We start from the raw sequence: 17,121 nt of genomic DNA, 5'->3' as shown, positions 1-17,121 counted from the left end.
AATAGACAAAGATATAAACTTCTTGTGAAATAGAGAAGTATTAGGACTAGTCGTCCATACACTAAAAGGTGTAAAACAAGTGAGATGTAAATGAATCATTGCACACAAAGAAGGATCAATATGAAATTGATTGTGAATAGACATAGTCTCATGTGGTAGATGCAACTAGTTTCAAGTTTCTTATAGTCTGGTAATAAAGGAATAACTTGAATGATACAATCCACTTGAAAATGTTAATCCCTGAAAGTAGAATCCATGAAGGATTGATGATATCAAAAGCATGTTCCCGGGAGCTCTGCATATTCGATCGAATTGAATCAAACTATTTTATGGGATATATGAAATATTATAAGGTTAACAAATGTATCCATTTGTATTTATCAAGAGATTATCAATCAATTGAATCATTGATATGATTATGCAATACAAACTCTTGAAGAGTTATAACAAATTATTTGTTTGGAAGAAAGATCTTGAAAAGACTACATCGTTATGTATTCCAAACTGGACGTCTAGAATAAGAGATGTTATCTAGAGGATCCTTAAAGATTTCAAGATGATCATATATGATTGATTCTGAAGTACTATACTTAAAAATGTTATTTGAGATAGTTATTAATCTCTTTCATAACGGAAATATGTAATTTCATATCACAAGAAAGAAAGTCACAATAGTAACTTTTATAGTTATGAATGAATAACTCGTATGTACGAGGCAAATGTCTAGAAGAATGTATGTAAGATATTTGGCTTGAAATCCAAATAGACCAATAAATTGTTGTTTATGTAAAAAGAAAAAGAATTATGGATTAGAAGTCTAAAGACATATATTATAACAGAAAGCAAAATAATTTATTTTGCTAAGCTCAATTTCCTGAATAGATATATTTGACCGGAATGCATATTCTGAAGATATTGCTTCCAGAGGAAGAAAAATGTGATTGTGTGGTTGTACTCTTTTTCCTTATTATGGTTTTTATCCCACTGGATTTTTCCATAACAAGGTTTTAATGAGTCAACAAAGAACACACAAATGATAGACACCTACGAAGAAGGTTATAATATCAGAGATGAAAGTCTATTATTGTTCTAAAGTTTTTGAGATAAAGAGAATCTAAGAAAATGATCAAGACTCAAGCACTATCGAAGAATGGCGATGTCAGTGCGCTACATGTTTGTTCAAAGATCTTGACGTATGTACACATGAGGGGAAGTCATCACGCGCTGCACTTTTTTCCCTTAACCTTGGTTTTTCCTATTGGATTTTCCTGGTGAGGTTTTTAACGAAGCAGCGTCTACGGCATTTTGAAGCACTTTGGTATAATGAACTAAGGGAAAGTGTTATGAATATTATGTGAAGTCATTTATAGAAAATACTAGATTTACTTGATTGTCAAATCTACTTGTTCTCCAAATTAACTTTGTTCCCAATCTATCGTAATCCTATATAAATGATCTACTTATGGAATAATATACCCCAATTCCTCTCTTCTCCTTTACTTTATAACATTTGTTTTATTGTCCAAAAAGATTTGATTGATAATTAAGGAAGAGATAATCCTCAGTGTTATCCGGGTGTGTGCGACGCGTGACTCTCTCTCTCTCCATAAAGCGCAACGACACATGTCATCACACAATTGACTTTCAGCTAATCCATTACATCAGGTGAAATGCTGTCAGTTTAGCAAAACTCCTGAAAACACTGAAATCCTTTATTTTTATACTATTTTATCATTTTATTTTAGGTTCTCCTCTCTTAAAGAGAAAACCAAAAAGAATCGAGTAGAGATTAGGCAAAAATCATCCATCATCCATCCCCAAATTCGCAAAAACAAAAAGCTTAATAAACTTTGATCCTAGGGTTCTTCTCGCGATTCGTCTCACCAGGCGATCGGTTGTTCAGATTCATCTCCGTCTCGTCGTCGCCGGAGCCTGATCGGATCTCGAATTGCGTGTCAGGCGAAACATGGTGGTGATATCCCTGAAGATATTCAATTCAGCTTTTCTCCGATCGCTTCCGCTCGACTTCATCAGGATTTCGATTTCGTGTAGACTTTCATCTTGGCTTTGTCTTCGAATCCATTAGGGTTTTTCGTCGTGTGTGTGTGTGTTTTGAGGGTAACGGTTGGGAGGATTTAGATTGTTTGATCTCTAGATCTTTGATTGGAGGATATGTATATCGAAGAAGTGATTGAAAAGGAAGAGAGATCGGTGGAGGAGGTTAGTAACGTTGCTGATGGAGATGAGGAGATAGTGGTGAGCAGAGGGAACGTGATCGTGTTGACGACGAAGATGGCACTTGTTGGTGTGGGTGCTCGTGCCTTGTTCTATCCAACGCTGGTCTACAACGTTGTTAGGAATAAGGTTGAGGCTGAGTTTCATTGGTGGGATAGGGTCGCTCAGGTATAATAACTTTCATCGTCCTTTTGAGCTTTGTCTATAGAATGCAATGTATACTGTTGCGTTTGATGTTTTGGTGAAATCGTAGAAAGCTAGCTACTTTCTTTGTTGGGATTGACTTTTGGTTATGTGTCTTATGCTAATCATTCTCTCTTTCTGTTGACTTTGTTGTCTCCAGTTTATATTACTGGGAGCCGTTCCGTTTCAATCTGACGTTCCACGGCTTAAAGAGCTCGGGGTTTGTGGAGTGATCACTCTCAATGAGTCATATGAGACTTTGGTTCCCTCATCTCTCTACAAAGTTTGTATTTTTTTTTCTTTTTGTGTTTTACTTTGCCTATCGTGACAAAGATATACTAGTGCTCTGTCTTCTGTTTTTTTATTGTTTACTAACCTTGTTTTTGTTTTCTTACTCTTATGGAAGTCTTACTGCATTGACCACCTGGTCATTGCCACGAGAGATTATTGTTTCGCACCTTCCATGGAAGCCATATGCCAAGCTGTAGATTTTATCCATAGTAAGTTTATTCTTTTGTCTTCTTACTTTATGTTTGTTAAGTATCGATCTTGAATTCTATGTTATCTCGTTGAAGGAAATGCTTCTCTTGGGAAGACGACTTATGTTCACTGCAAGGCGGGTCGAGGACGCAGCACTACTGTCGTCATATGCTACTTGGTTTGTGTTGCAATTATTCCCATAAATAATTTGCTTCGAGATGTTTTTTTCTCTCTGTCTGATTAGATATTTGCAATGCAGGTGCAACACAAACACATGACACCTGAAGCAGCATATGATTATGTAAAGTCAATCAGGCCGAGGGTTAAATTAGCTACCACCCAATGGAAGGTAATGGACAGGGCCACGTTCTTTGTTCTTCTTCTTATTCATCCTCTGATTCCTAATTGTGTTTGCAGGCCGTTCTTGAGTACTACCATGTCAAGGTGCTGAATACCCAGAGTTCCTTGCCTGATGCAACTTCAGCTTTGATCTCAAGAAATATGAAGCAGGTTTGTTCCGGGAATGTGGTTGTGTTTGATGATGGGTCGATGGTGCTAGTGACCCACTCGGATGTAGAGGGCTATGATGAGAGGTCGGTGAATGTTGCTGGGAACGAGTTATGGGCGGCAGCTGCAGATATAAGCATGGTGTACCGGGTGAAAGTGGTGGGGCAAGCTGCGTTGGCGAGGATCTCGTGCCTGTGGCTGGGATTGCGTGAGAACCATAAGCTTTCTAGGAAGAATCTTTCCATGGGAGGTATAAGCGTCGACATTTCTGTCTACTGATGAATAATGATGATGGTGAGTTTACTGGCGAGCGAGTGAATATGCCTCTTCCACTGTTTCTCCCCAGGAAAAAAAAAGGGTCTATAAATAAAAAGGGGTCAAAAGTAGATATAGCAGACTTGGTTTTGTTGTCTGGGTATTGTAATTAAATACTAAACATGAATTAATCTCCTTTTCAAGTATCCAAACTAGTCTTATGAGTTTGTGGCGCTGAATCAACAATTATGCTTTTCTTGCGTATTATTGATAAACCAGCTTTTCTAGATTAATAAAGTTAAACTAAAAGTTCACTTCATAGTAAAAATGAAAGAAAGAAAATAGTATCAGAGAGTGATCTCTGTCTTGATCAGAGTACATGGAGTTGATAACTACATCTCAAGCATCACCATGGTTGCTGTTATTCTGGATCAAGTTCCATTGCTTGCTGCTAGATGCCATTAGCATTATTTTGAGAGGTTGATGGTGATGAAGCTGCTGTGTTCAGGTGAAAGGTGCCCGCGCTGGGTATAACATTTTTCTCCTTGAAGCAAAATGCAACTTATGTTCAGAAGACTGAGCTATTTCTGGTTGGGTACTTGTTATACATGGAGCTCTTGCTGGTTATGAGACATTATCATTGTTCTCCAGAGGCAGTTTATTTTCTGTGTCAGGAGGTGAATTAAGTCGCTTCCTCTTTTTAATACCATTTTTTCTCTTACGAATTTTCGAGCTGCATAAATCATGGTGTAGCTCTAAATAAGAAGATGATGCTGAATCATAGCTTTAGAGTAGAGTTTTGACCCAAAAAAAGCTTTAGAGTAGAGACAGTCTCTACTGTAGAGTTAAGGAGCTTGAAACTTGACCTAAAATAGGAGAAAAGGGATCCTATGGTGCTTCTCTAAATCATCACTTATAAGTTCCTGGTAAATATAATTACAAAATAAAATTATTTTCTGAACCTGCTTATAAGTTTTGCGTGCATATCAAGTTTCCTACCAACCTCAGATATATATATTTCTGTATTGGGTTTTAGGGAGACATCAACGTCCGGGTGATATCTCTCCGACAGCTGAGATGGGTTATCTTGTTACTCATAATATCATAAGGAAACATAAAGTTATCTAGTTCCTTAAACAACAACGTACCCGAAAGCTCTAAGAAAAAAGAAGTCATGTGATGACGTCAAACGAAGTTTCGCTCCCTGCACATACATAAGGACATCAATAAGGATGAAATAATTGAATACACATAGCGTTTGAAAATGAAAAGATTCATCATTACAAAGCTTGATTCTTGTTAGTGCCTACCTCAGGGCTTCCATATTTCATTTAGCAAATTGGGCAAGAAAATTTCTTCACAATTGCATTTTGAAGTAATTAGATGAAAAATTTGCCAGAAGAAAACACACCAAGAGACAACAGGTTTTTGAAACGAAATAACCGGTTAATGTCTAACCTTCAAAGTTCAGTACATTGTTGTTACGATCCATAAATTTGAAAATCACTGTCCCACCTGATCTGTTCCTAAGCAAATATAATTGTGCCATGAGAAGAGAATGAATATCTCAAACAAATTTTAAATGTATAAGCTCTTAGAATTTTTTCTGATTAGCATAACTTCTGAAAACATAGAATAATGTTAAACTAATTAAATATCAAAGAAGAGATGCATACTTCTTTTTCTTCTTCGCTTGGATTTTGTAGGTCAAACACCTTGGAAGGAAATATCGTTATACAACAAAAAAAACAAATTAATATTTATAATTAAAAGAAAAAGAGAAAAACCTGTGGGCATAACAAACTAACTTCTGTAGTTAAACTCTTTTCGGTTTAGTAAAATGGAATTACCTAATTACATTCATGAAAAGAAGAACAAATGTTAGCATTTAGCATAGTTCAATTATAGTGTGGTTCTACGCTAGGTTTGGTAGTAGCAAAAAAGAGTGAGAAAATGCATACGTTGTCTTGTGAGCGAGCCTCAAGACTGTTGTATAGCATAACAGGTTTGCAATACATCTTAAGTTTTTCTATATTATCCGGTAAGTGTTAGAATTTGAGAGTAAAGAAGATAAAAATGGTGATAACGAGAGAATGTATGCTTACCACCTTTCCAAGGCCGTCGTACCATTCGAGCACACTTGTGTGATTTGAAAATAATGACATATTTCAAACCCTAAGACCATCTTGGAATCCTTAGGAATATTATAGTATTTTTTTTTTAAAATAGTTAAGGACTCTAATCAAATTAGTATGTCCAATGGTATTATTCAATTAAGAATCTTTAAGAATAAAAAATTAATAAATTTGAAAACATGTGAAATATTAAGAAAAAAAAAATTAAAACATGTTAAATTGAAATATTTATTTATTACATGATTAAATATGAAATACAACAATTATTAATTCTCATCACCAAATTTGTTCCAAATATTTTCAATTAAATCATTCTTCAATTGGTGATGTGTTTCCGTCTCGCGAACCTGAACCCGATTGGCACGAATTTCAGTGATGCTTGGAGGGATGTCCGTACCACGAGACTTATGCACCCGTGAACTGCTAGTTACATCTCCTTCTTCAAATTCAGATGTATCGTACTGAGTGTTGTATCCAGCTCGTTCATTTTCGACTATCATATTGTGTAGTATGATGCATGCTCTCATAGTCTTCCCCATCTTATCCTGGTCCCATGAAAGAGCCGGGGTTTTTACAATTGCAAATCGAGATTGCAAAACTCCAAAAGCCCGCTCGACATCTTTTCGGGTTGATTCTTGAAATTTAGAAAATAACTCTGCTTTAGGACCTTGAGGGAGTGAGATAGATTGGATAAATGTTGACCAGTTTGGATAAATACCGTCTGTTAGGTAGTACGCCAAATTATACATGTGTCCATTGACCATGTACTCTACCCTCGGAGCTCGACCTTGAATAATGTCATCAAAGACAGGAGACCGATCTAGGACATTAATATCGTTTAAGGTACCTGGAAGACCGAAGAAAGTGTGCCATATCCAAAGATCTTGTGAAGCTACAGCCTCTAAGACAATTGATGGTTTTGTTGATCCCAGGGTGTACTGTCCTTTCCAAGAGGTTTGGCAATTTTTCCACCTCCAATGCATACAGTCGATGCTTCCTACCATCCCAGGAAACCCGCGTATCTCTCCAATATGGAGTAGTCGTTGAAGATCCTCTGCTGTCGGTCTTCGTAGATACTCATCACCAAATAACCGGATTATTCCTTCATTAAAATGCTCTAAACAGGAAATTGTCGTGCTTTCACCAATTCTGAGATATTCATCAACCGCGTCTGCTGCATTACCATAAGCAAGGAGACGAATTGCTTCCGTACATTTCTGTAGTGGAGAAAGACCAAACCTCCCCGTTGCATCTCTTCTTTGTTGAAAGAATGGAACGTATTCTGAGAGGCGATGGACAATACGCAAGAATAATTCTTTGCTCATACGGAAACGACGTCTAAATAAATGTGTCGGGAATGTTGCATCTTTGCTGAAGTAATCATTCCATAATCGGTTGTGTCCTAATTCGCGGTCTCGTTCTATATAAGCACGTTTCCTCTGCTTTTTGGGTTGGGCTTCCACAATGTTGTTGTAGGTTTCGTCTATGATATCGTCGATAATTTCGTCCAATCTTTCTTCCACTCCATCGGATGACGATGATGACATCTTCCGGTTTGAATAATTATTTTGTTAATCCTCCTGAAATGAAAATGAAATGAAATTTTTTTTATGATTCATTCCTTTGATTATATAAATGTAAGTTGGATCATATACGAGAATACTTAAATGTCACTTGACGCAAACTATAAACACTAGTAACAACAAAAAATGAAATGGGCTACTGACTACAATACTGATATCAATGTTTACGTATGTGGATGAAGCTCGTGTTACCTGCTCCTTCCTTGTGATATATTGTGTGAGCCAAGAAGATTAAAGAGATGTGTTTGACCCTGTGACTTGGAAAACGTTTGGAGAAGCAACTTGTTTGTAGTTAAAAATTAAACACAATGAACTTGTTATTAAAAGAGAAGGAACTTGTTTGGAGTTACAAGTTCTCCAAACAAGTTCGAAGAAGAGATTACAAGTTCATACGAGCAAGAAAAGCTAAGAAAAGAAAGTTCTTGAGATACATCGCTAAAACTACACAAAAGACCTTCACTTATACAATCAGTGACCTGAAACAGAACAATCCGTGACTTGGGAAAACAACAAAACACTTTCACCCGTGACTTCGTTCACATGGCCTCAAGTGCAAAACACTTTCACTACACCAAATGCATCTGTGGTTGAAAAGACAAAGACCTTGTACTGAACCTGCAACATCAAATAAAATAAGAGTTAGCAAAGTATAATACCAATCACAACAAACAACAACTCAAAACAAGTTTAATACCTTAAACAACTCTACTAAACATCATAACATCTCAGACATCAATTTCAGTTTTAAAGAAGTCTCCATCTCAGAGAGTGGATCATTTTTGGCAAGTAAACGCTCAAGAACTTTCTGTTTAGATATTTTGTCTTTCTTTTCCAATATTCCCTGTATCTTTTCCAACTCCTCTTCTCTACCACTCTTCTTCCTCTTACTAGCAGTTTTACTGGCCTTGACACCCATAGGTCTAGGCTCTGCTGCTCCCACCTCGTCTTCTCCATCAACCTCCACTGTTTGTTTCCTCTTTTCCTTCATAGTGTCCTTAGCGAGAAAGGTGGAGCACCATTTCTTGTCATGCCATAACTCCCTCCACGCATGTTCCAAGTTGAGCTTGATGGAGTAGTCATTGTAGATGATATCAAGGGCAGCTTTCATCACATCATCATCATTATGACCACTACGCTGCTCCCTCAGAGCCGCTTCAAAGCATCCAACAAACTTGCATACTTGCTCGTTGATCCTAGCCCACCCCTGCTTGCACTGACCAAGCTCTCTAGGTGTTGTCCCAACGAGCTGAGGGCTTGAGTTGTAGTACTCTTGGATCCTCTTCCAGAAAGCACCTACTTTTTGCTCGTTGCTCACCACAGGGTCTTTACTGGTGTTAAGCCATGCTCCAATCAGGATTTTATCCTCTATCGAAGACCACTTCCTCCTCTCCTTGACCGCAGACTGATCAGAACTAGGGGTCGTACTAAACCAAGCAGGTTCGGGTGAATCAAGGTCAACAAACGATTGGTTATTGAGTAGGTTAACAAAACCAGAGGTGGTATCCATGGTTATACAATGCTCTGTGTCACTATATTTTAGCATCACAGAGACTTAAGTAGGGGATTTTTAGCTAAGTTACATTTACAACCAATCAACTCAGAGGAGTTAGGAAGGTAGAAAGCAATGGACATACATTTAAACCTATCAACTCAGAGGAGTTAGGAAGGTAGCAAGCAATTAAGTTGCATTTATCACCAATCAAATCTGAGCTTTAGACTTTAAAATATTTTCGGTTTCATTTTTAGTTACTTCTGAGTTTAAACATATTTTAACAAAACTCATATACTACAGAACACAACACAAAACAAGTATACTATAGAACACAACTATTCTACGTTTTAATTTTTCAAAGAAAACAGAGTTGGAACTTGTTTCTACAATACCTTCTAAAGTGCAGAGAGTCACATTATCATCCTCTGAAGCTCTTCCTGAACATACATGAGATAAAAGAGTCAAAAGTTTTTTAAAAAAATGAAACAACTCAAAATAAGCATAAGGAAAGAAACTTACCCACTTGAACGTGACTAGCACACATATTACAAATATGAGACTAACCATCACACAAACAACCAGTGGATAGCCATTTGTGATTCCGGTTTTCCTCTTAGCTAACTCCCCCACTGTCTTCTCAACCTTTACCAGCTTCTCCTCACTCTCGTCAGCTTGAGCCTTAAGCTCCCTAAGTTGTCTCTGATAGTCACCAAACTCCTCCATGACTGCCACATCCAACCATTTCCATATATGGCAGTCTCCATCATCCGCATTCTCACAAGTGAAGTACCTTCTCCCTTGATCTTTCCTTGTGTAAGATGTTGCAACGACAGGCTCACCACCACAGTAGCTGGTCTTGGGGATTCCATCATCAGCCTCAGGTTGAGGAACGTACTCAACCGACTCAACTATATTCTGCCTACTCTCAGCTTCATCCGCGTAGATATCAGCTTCTGCTTGAAGAAGCGAAGTTAAGTCTATATCATACTCCTCTGATGAACTGGGTTGGCTGTAGCTATATTGTCCCATGTTTCCTTAACCTGAAAGAAGAGTAACACAGTCGTTAATACATATCAAAGAATCAGAGGAAATAATGAACACGTTAATATAAAACATATCAAAGAATCAGAGGAAATATTGAAAACATTTGTATAAAACATATCAAAGAATCGTCGATTATATTGTGAAAACATATCAAACATTTGTATAAAAAAATTGTATACATATCAAACATATCAAAGAATCGGATTCCCTATGCTCAACAGACTCAGACCACATACAGAAGAAGATGACTCCACTGAATAACCCTAATAGATTGAAAGCGTTATCGTTTTGAAACCCACACTACAAACCAAAATTAAACCCCAATCGAATGATACCTTTATCGTTTTGAAACCTTTATTACAAAGGAAAGAAACCCCAAATCGATTGAAACACAAATCGTTTTGAAACCCAATTCTCGCGAAAACCCCAAATTTCACCGATTCGATTGAAAACCCAATTCCCCAATTCCGTAACCTAATTTGCGAAGAAAACCGACATGAAATCGAATGTAAATCCCAAGAATCAGAGGAAATCAACAACATAACTTCGATTAACCTTCTTTACCCGGAGAGAGCACAATCGCCTTATCGCCGACACTAACTTTTTTTTTTTCTCGTCTAGACTCGAAATGAAACGAACGCGTGAAACCCTTCACTTGACGGACAAAATTGATGTGCCACGTCAACAAGGATCAACACATTTTAATCCTTAGCAAAGGACTGATCCTTACGTTATTTGAGTTAAATATTATTATTATATGCCTAATAGTTAAAGATTTGGACTTAAGGATTCATTAAAATCCCGCGTTGCGGATGGTCTAAGAGCACCTACAACAACAAATCCTTAACAACAAATCTTTAACAACAAATCCTTAACAACAACTTTTGGATTTTTTTTTTTTTTTCGTCCGAATTTAAAAAAAAAAGATTGGCCAATCGCGGGCTCCCACGCGGCGGTGGAGTCTGCGCACAGTGAAGAGGCTGTCAGAAAAAAAATCCGTAAATTGGGATTTCAAGAGGCAATTGTGGCACAGATTCTTAAATATTTGGGCCCACATATTATTATAATAATTTGTTGTTAAAGATTTGTTGTCTTGGGTGATCTAAATACGTATGTGGATCTTTAATTACTTTCAAAATGTATATTATATTAATCCGACCTAACATAAATCTAATAGAATCACCTAACATAAAGTGTCGGTCTGAACCCAAGTTTCAAAATTTTAAATTTTTGTTTATGGTAAAATATTACTCCATCTATTTTAAATTGCAGATAGTTTTAATTAAAAGCATCAATATTAAAAAAGTGGTTCTTGTTAAAAAATATCATTAATATATAACTTCAATCAAATATAAAATAACCCTATATAATCTAATTAGTGACATAATATTCAATAAATATAAAAAATTGCATTGAACTGTTAAAACTACTTATATTGCGAAATAAATTTGTTTGGTAAAACTACTTATATTATAAAATAGAGGGAGTTGATTCAAAAGTTTAGATTTGGAGACTCTAAATGGTTATATTTGTGTATATAAAGAACAAGTAAAATGTAAGAAATTACCCAAAAAAATTAAATGTATGCAAAATTGAGTTCTGATTTTGGTTTTGAAATACAAAAAGCTTACTTATATCTTCTGATCAAGTGTTTTAAAATTTTGGTTTTGTGAATCACTATTTCTCACTCCCTCTGTTTCTTACTGTAGTTAGTTTTTGTTAAGAACACTAATATTAAAAAAGTTGTTACTTTTTTAAAAGTAGCATTTAATTAATAAGTTCAACCAATTATAAAAAGTTTATTGTATTTAATTGGTCATAAAATATCTAATAAATAAAAAAAGTACATTGAAATATGAAAACTATTTTTTTTTTGTGAAAATATAAAAACTACTTATATTATGAAACAAATTATTTTTGCTAAAACTACCAAGATATGAAACACAGTTACACAAGGAGTATTATCTTAGCTGTGATTGTTGTTGAAACATGAAGTTTTAAGTTTTACTTTGTGTGCAATCGCAAGTCATTCAAGGCATCCCCTGTTCTAAAAATCGGCCGTCTAGCCGCCTAAACAACCGTTTGGACGCTACGCATCACTCTTCCGTCCCGATTTATGCCAAATCGGTTAAAAAAATCGGATATCCGATTTTCTCCGCCTAGACCGCCTAAATGACCGCCTAGCCGCCTAATCTTTTTTTTTTAATTATTATTTTATGATATTTTTTTTATTTATTTGATCTAAAATTTTATAAATATCATTTATATTCATAATTTTGATGAAAATTACACTATATTGAGTTTATATATTCTATCTGTGTGATTTATACAATCTTAAACATGAAAATGTATTAATGTTATACATAATTAAAGATTAACATGTTTTTTAACGTAGCAAACAATCTAAAAATTCCGCTTCGCATAATTTTCGATTAATCTCTGATTTTCTTTTTAGACGATAGGTCCAATCCGACCGTCCGACTAGCGCCTAGCGCCTAGCGCATTTCCGAACACTTGTTTGCTTTGAAGTGTGTGCTTTTATGCAAGTTTGTTAAAGGATAGCCTGTGTTTTTCTGTAACATAGCCGGAACAAACATTAAGTGCAGCCTACTAGCCACCTAACACGTTTGGCAACTGAATTAAAAGTATGATTAGTAAGGGACACAGGTCCAATCAATATCGATGACGAAACAAACAAATGGAAAACCCATCCATAGCACGCAGTCACTATAGAAGTTAGATATTCAGCACGGTCATTTAATTACATTAAAATCAATTATAATCATAGACGAAGCACGCGTATATAAACTAAGCATAGGGCCATAGGCTAACAACAAGTTTATAAAACTGAGCACACATAATCAGGACTAAGAGATGGCTGCAGCGAAGCAAGTGATGCCCAGCGAGGAGCCGCTCAGCCCGTTTTCACGGCTATTCAGTATGCCCGGTCAGGACTGCTTCAACATCATAACCATTGGATGCAAAACTGAGGGCAATGCACACGCCATTGTTGAAGGTTTAAAGAACACTTTGATCAACCATCCACGTTTTTCTAGCATCCTGGTAATTAATAATTGATTCAGCCATACATTTGTATGGAAAAGCTGTATTCTTTCAGAGATCCACATCAAGTGAATATCTCACCAAATAGAACTCACATTAATTATTTTAATAATTAAAATTCCCTAGACTATATTTGAGAAGTGATTTGTATATGTGTCATCACTACATTAACTTTCACAAAAAAATGATGACATGGTTTAAAAGAAATATGACATGACATAAATCTAATTGTGACATGTAAAATTTACTATATTTAGATTTATGTTTTTGGTAAGATTTCTTAAATATAATAATGATGATTTTCTATATACGGATTTATATTTTTGGAAAAATTTCATAATATAGTAATAACTAATAAATTTTATATCAAAAATATTTTTTCTCAGTAAATATTCATTTTGGTAAGATTTTATGATACCTAATAACTTTTCTATATCAATTAAAATAATATGTTTTTATATATAAATAATAATTACGAATATTAAAATTTTACATCAATATATGAATCATATTTTTATTATTAAAATAAGTGTAGTTTAAAATATATTTTATCAACGTATATAAGTCATTTTTATTTAATGTATATATTATTAGAAATAATTTATATATTTACAAATAGACATATTTAAAAATGGTAATTAAATAAATAATAATATAATAAAGTAACTTTATAAATTTCAATTATTTTTATCAAAAGTTAAATAATGCAAAATTAAAAGATCAAAGTAAACTTGAATAAATCAAACTAAAAACAATTACATTATGGTTTTATTTTTTAAACTAATAAAACTAAAAAATATATATAGAAAATTTTATTTATATATAATATTTTTAAATATTTTATATCTGCGCATGGCGCAGGAAAACTCCTAGTTTTAAATTAAAATAGAGCGAGCAAACAAGGAAACAACACATGTGACAAAAGTATATAAATTCTTCTTCTTTTTTTCGACATATATATAAATTCTTTTTGTTGGGTTTTTCATACGAGAATATGTTGAATGAGCATATGTTATTTTCTTTCTTGTAAAATGATTTCAATTGTTACTACTTTATAATCAATGTTTAAAATGATAAGAGTGAACTATACAAAGATAAATTTGTAAAATGATCCAAATTCTTATATGAAACAGTTCTTTTTTACTAAAGTACTTTGTGAAAAGAATCAGATGGAGTATTTTGTGCCACTTGGAACAATTTGCTTATATGTGCTTCTGTAGGAGACTGGTCTTGGAGAGCATAAAGTAAAAGCTAAGTGGATTCCTACAACAGTAAAAGTGGAAGATCATGTAATTGTTCCAGATATAGACCCCAACATTGAAAATCCTGATCAGTTTCTAGAGGATTATACAACAAATATGGCACTTTCTCCAATGGATAAGTCAAAACCTTTATGGGAGTTTCACTTACTGCAACTGAAGACATCATATGCTGGATCTGTAGCCGTGGCTAGGTTTCACCATTCTTTAGGTGATGGAATGTCTCTTATGTCTCTTTTACTCGCTTGTACTCGAAAAACATGCGATCTCGAGGCATTGCCTACTTTCGTAGTCCCAAAGAAAAGCAAAGCGAGGCACATTTGCTGGTCCTTAATTGCTTGGTTTTGGTTCATAGTAAGATTGTTGTTCCACACTTGTGTTGAAGTTTTCAAGTCTATGGTTATTGTATGCTTCGCTAGAGACAATGTAACACCTCTTAAGGGTAAACCAGGTGCTACAATTAGCGTTAATAAGTTTATTCATCGAATTTTTAGTTTGGATGATGTGAAAGTGGTGAAGAATGCGATGAATATGGTATGTTTCATAAATTTTTTTTATATTAGTTTATTCATCGAATTATCACTTCATCGTCTCCCTTTTCCCCTTAAGTAGACGGTGAATGATGTTCTTCTTGGAGTCGTGCAAGCGGGTCTTTCACGATATTTGAGTCAAAAAATTGGTAAATCACTATATTTTCTTCCCTATATTTTTTTTGCATTTTTAGTTAATATTTTATACGTCAAATGAACTTCAGAAATTTAACAGATTTGAATAATAAAACTTCAAAGTCAAGAAAGGTCCTAGAGAAAAACAATATCTACGGTGTTGTGTTTTTCAACTTACGGCCAAACAGAAATATTGAGGTATAAATAATCATCTTAATGTTTCTTAATCTTATATTAAATACATTATATAGTATATATAAACACATGCAGGATTTGGCTAAGATGATGGAGAAAGGTTCAAAATCAAGATGGGGAAACTCAATCGGCTATGTTTTGTTCCCTCTATGGATAAGGTTAGAAGAGGATACCCTGGAATACATCCGACGAGCCAAAATTACAATGGACAGGAAGAAACTTTCTCTTGAACCTATATTTTCTTTTGCATTACTCAAGTTCACTATGAAAGTTTTCGGGCTAAAGGTGAGACAAAGAAAAAATCAACAATAATCTCAGTTATATTACATTAGTCTATAACTGATGGGCGTATTTGGATGTGTCGGTGTGGAAAATCAGGCACTGAAGAATCTCGTAAACAGTATTTTTAGTCGCACGTCAGTAATATTTACAAATGTCGTCGGTCCAGATGAAGAAATCAGCTTTTTCGACCATGAGATATCTTACATTGCAGCAAGCTCATGTGGTGTGCCGCAGGTACTATGCACCATATAAAAAATATCACCAAGAATCATATTGATTAAAATATGTAATTTTATTGTGTAGAAAAACTAATGCTTTGTTGTTGTTTTTTGTTGTTGAAAAGGGACTGACAATACATATACAAAGCTATGTAAAGAAGGTTATCATCAATCTAGCTGTTGATCTCAGTGTGATCCCTGATCCTCATCATCTTTGTGATCTCATCATAGACTCTCTCAACTCCATGAAGTCGGCTGTTGTGGAAATGGGTTCTTACAAATTGGAAGTTTAAGTAATTTTCTTTTTGACAACAATAGCTAAGAAATAAATAAAGAGAGTTAACCTGCTGGCCGAAGTAATGTTTCATTATGACTGCAACTGGAATGCATTTTTTTGGAATTAAAACTTCTAATGTTTAATTCATGTGCATTCCAAAAAAAGTTCACCCGTTACAATTAAAATATTGAATATGTATTCTATTTCATTCTATAACATTCCATACCATTCTAGAAAAAAAAAATTATCATTTGAAAAATTATTCTAAATCAAAAACGTTTTGGAATAAATAGAATGTTGATTCCGTTCCATTAAATTTCAAATATAATAATTTCTATCATTCCATATATTTCTTTTATTCGTCACCAGTTACACCTTATAACGTTCTCATTAGTGAAAATTAGAATTTTCATGAGAAAATATTGTTTTCTTCTAAGACACCTCATGAGAAGAACATTTCAAAATTAAACTTTGCGGACACTATGATGCATACGTAGTTATTTTCAATATATTTATTCTTCCTGCCACATAACCAGAAACAAATTATATGGACTAGGGGTCACTGCATCCGAGGATAATAGGTCCATAATAAAATTTTAATATGTACTAGATTCTGACTCTATTTTTTTGTTTTACATTTTATTAGAAGTTTAATTTTTATATTTGTATTTTTTAGTCGTATTTGTATTTTTTTTCTTTAATATTTTTTTAAATGATTAATAAATTTTTTTAATAATCGTATTAAAATAGCTAGACCATACATATATCAATAGATCATGTTATTTTAATAGAATAGATACAGTAAGAAAAAGATAAAGTAAGAAATCTAGTATTCTATTTGTAAAATGGAAATAATATTTTTGTTTTGAAATTGTTCCTTAATTACGAAACACGTCTTTGACCGATCTAGCTGGTTGTCGGGTCAGAAACAATGTGCTAGTTAATTTTGGTTCCTTCTTAGCGTAATTACTAGAACTAGGGTCAGACGTAATATCTATACCAGTAGTATCTACAGTCTACTTCTCTCCATGACACGTTTGGCCACCTGAAACATCCCACTAAATTAAAAAATATTACGAATTAACAAAATTTTATAACTTTTAGTTTTTTTTTTGTATATATGCATAATTTAATGTCAATATAAAATTGAAGTGGAAAATATTTAGTTATATTAGAAAATTAATTAGTAGCATTAAATTATTTAAAAATTGTAAACAAAATATATATTTTTAGTGTGTCGTACAAGAA

At 34.2% G+C, this 17,121-nt stretch overlaps 4 protein-coding genes across 5 annotated transcripts; 2 read left to right on the top strand and 2 right to left on the bottom strand.

The window, feature by feature from the left end:
* The first annotated feature begins 1,744 nt into the window (after positions 1-1,744).
* Positions 1,745-3,887, top strand: LOC106327934 (putative dual specificity protein phosphatase DSP8). The gene is made up of 6 exons (XM_013766256.1): positions 1,745-2,403; positions 2,579-2,701; positions 2,825-2,918; positions 2,994-3,076; positions 3,158-3,247; positions 3,316-3,887. Exons 1-6 carry the CDS (start codon positions 2,173-2,175, stop codon positions 3,682-3,684), a joined length of 990 nt encoding a protein of 329 aa, XP_013621710.1. The 5' UTR covers positions 1,745-2,172; the 3' UTR covers positions 3,685-3,887.
* Positions 3,888-7,924: 4,037 nt separating this feature from the next.
* On the bottom strand, positions 7,925-8,885 carry LOC106329868 (glutathione S-transferase T3-like). The gene is made up of 2 exons (XM_013768478.1): positions 8,181-8,885; positions 7,925-7,993 (listed from the first exon to the last, which is right to left on the bottom strand). Exons 1-2 carry the CDS (start codon positions 8,883-8,885, stop codon positions 7,925-7,927), a joined length of 774 nt encoding a protein of 257 aa, XP_013623932.1.
* Positions 8,886-9,280: 395 nt separating this feature from the next.
* Positions 9,281-9,899, bottom strand: LOC106329867. The gene is made up of 2 exons (XM_013768477.1): positions 9,390-9,899; positions 9,281-9,307 (listed from the first exon to the last, which is right to left on the bottom strand). The coding sequence occupies exons 1-2, from the start codon at positions 9,897-9,899 to the stop codon at positions 9,281-9,283; spliced, it is 537 nt and encodes a 178-aa protein (XP_013623931.1).
* A 2,848-nt stretch (positions 9,900-12,747) lies between these two features.
* Positions 12,748-16,018, top strand: LOC106329078 (O-acyltransferase WSD1-like). Of its 2 annotated transcripts, none has more exons than XM_013767656.1 (7): positions 12,748-12,977; positions 14,198-14,770; positions 14,849-14,915; positions 15,002-15,099; positions 15,172-15,381; positions 15,475-15,612; positions 15,722-16,018. In XM_013767656.1, exons 1-7 carry the CDS (start codon positions 12,789-12,791, stop codon positions 15,887-15,889), a joined length of 1,443 nt encoding a protein of 480 aa, XP_013623110.1. In that variant the 5' UTR covers positions 12,748-12,788; the 3' UTR covers positions 15,890-16,018. The 2 variants fall into 2 exon arrangements, with proteins under 2 accessions (XP_013623110.1, XP_013623111.1); XM_013767657.1 differs by having other exon boundaries at positions 12,762-12,930.
* Positions 16,019-17,121: the final 1,103 nt, after the last annotated feature.

This window comes from Brassica oleracea, chromosome C3 (genome assembly GCF_000695525.1).
Source record: "Brassica oleracea var. oleracea cultivar TO1000 chromosome C3, BOL, whole genome shotgun sequence".
Lineage (NCBI taxonomy): Eukaryota > Viridiplantae > Streptophyta > Magnoliopsida > Brassicales > Brassicaceae > Brassica > Brassica oleracea.
This window is presented reverse-complemented; position numbering and strand designations above follow the sequence as displayed.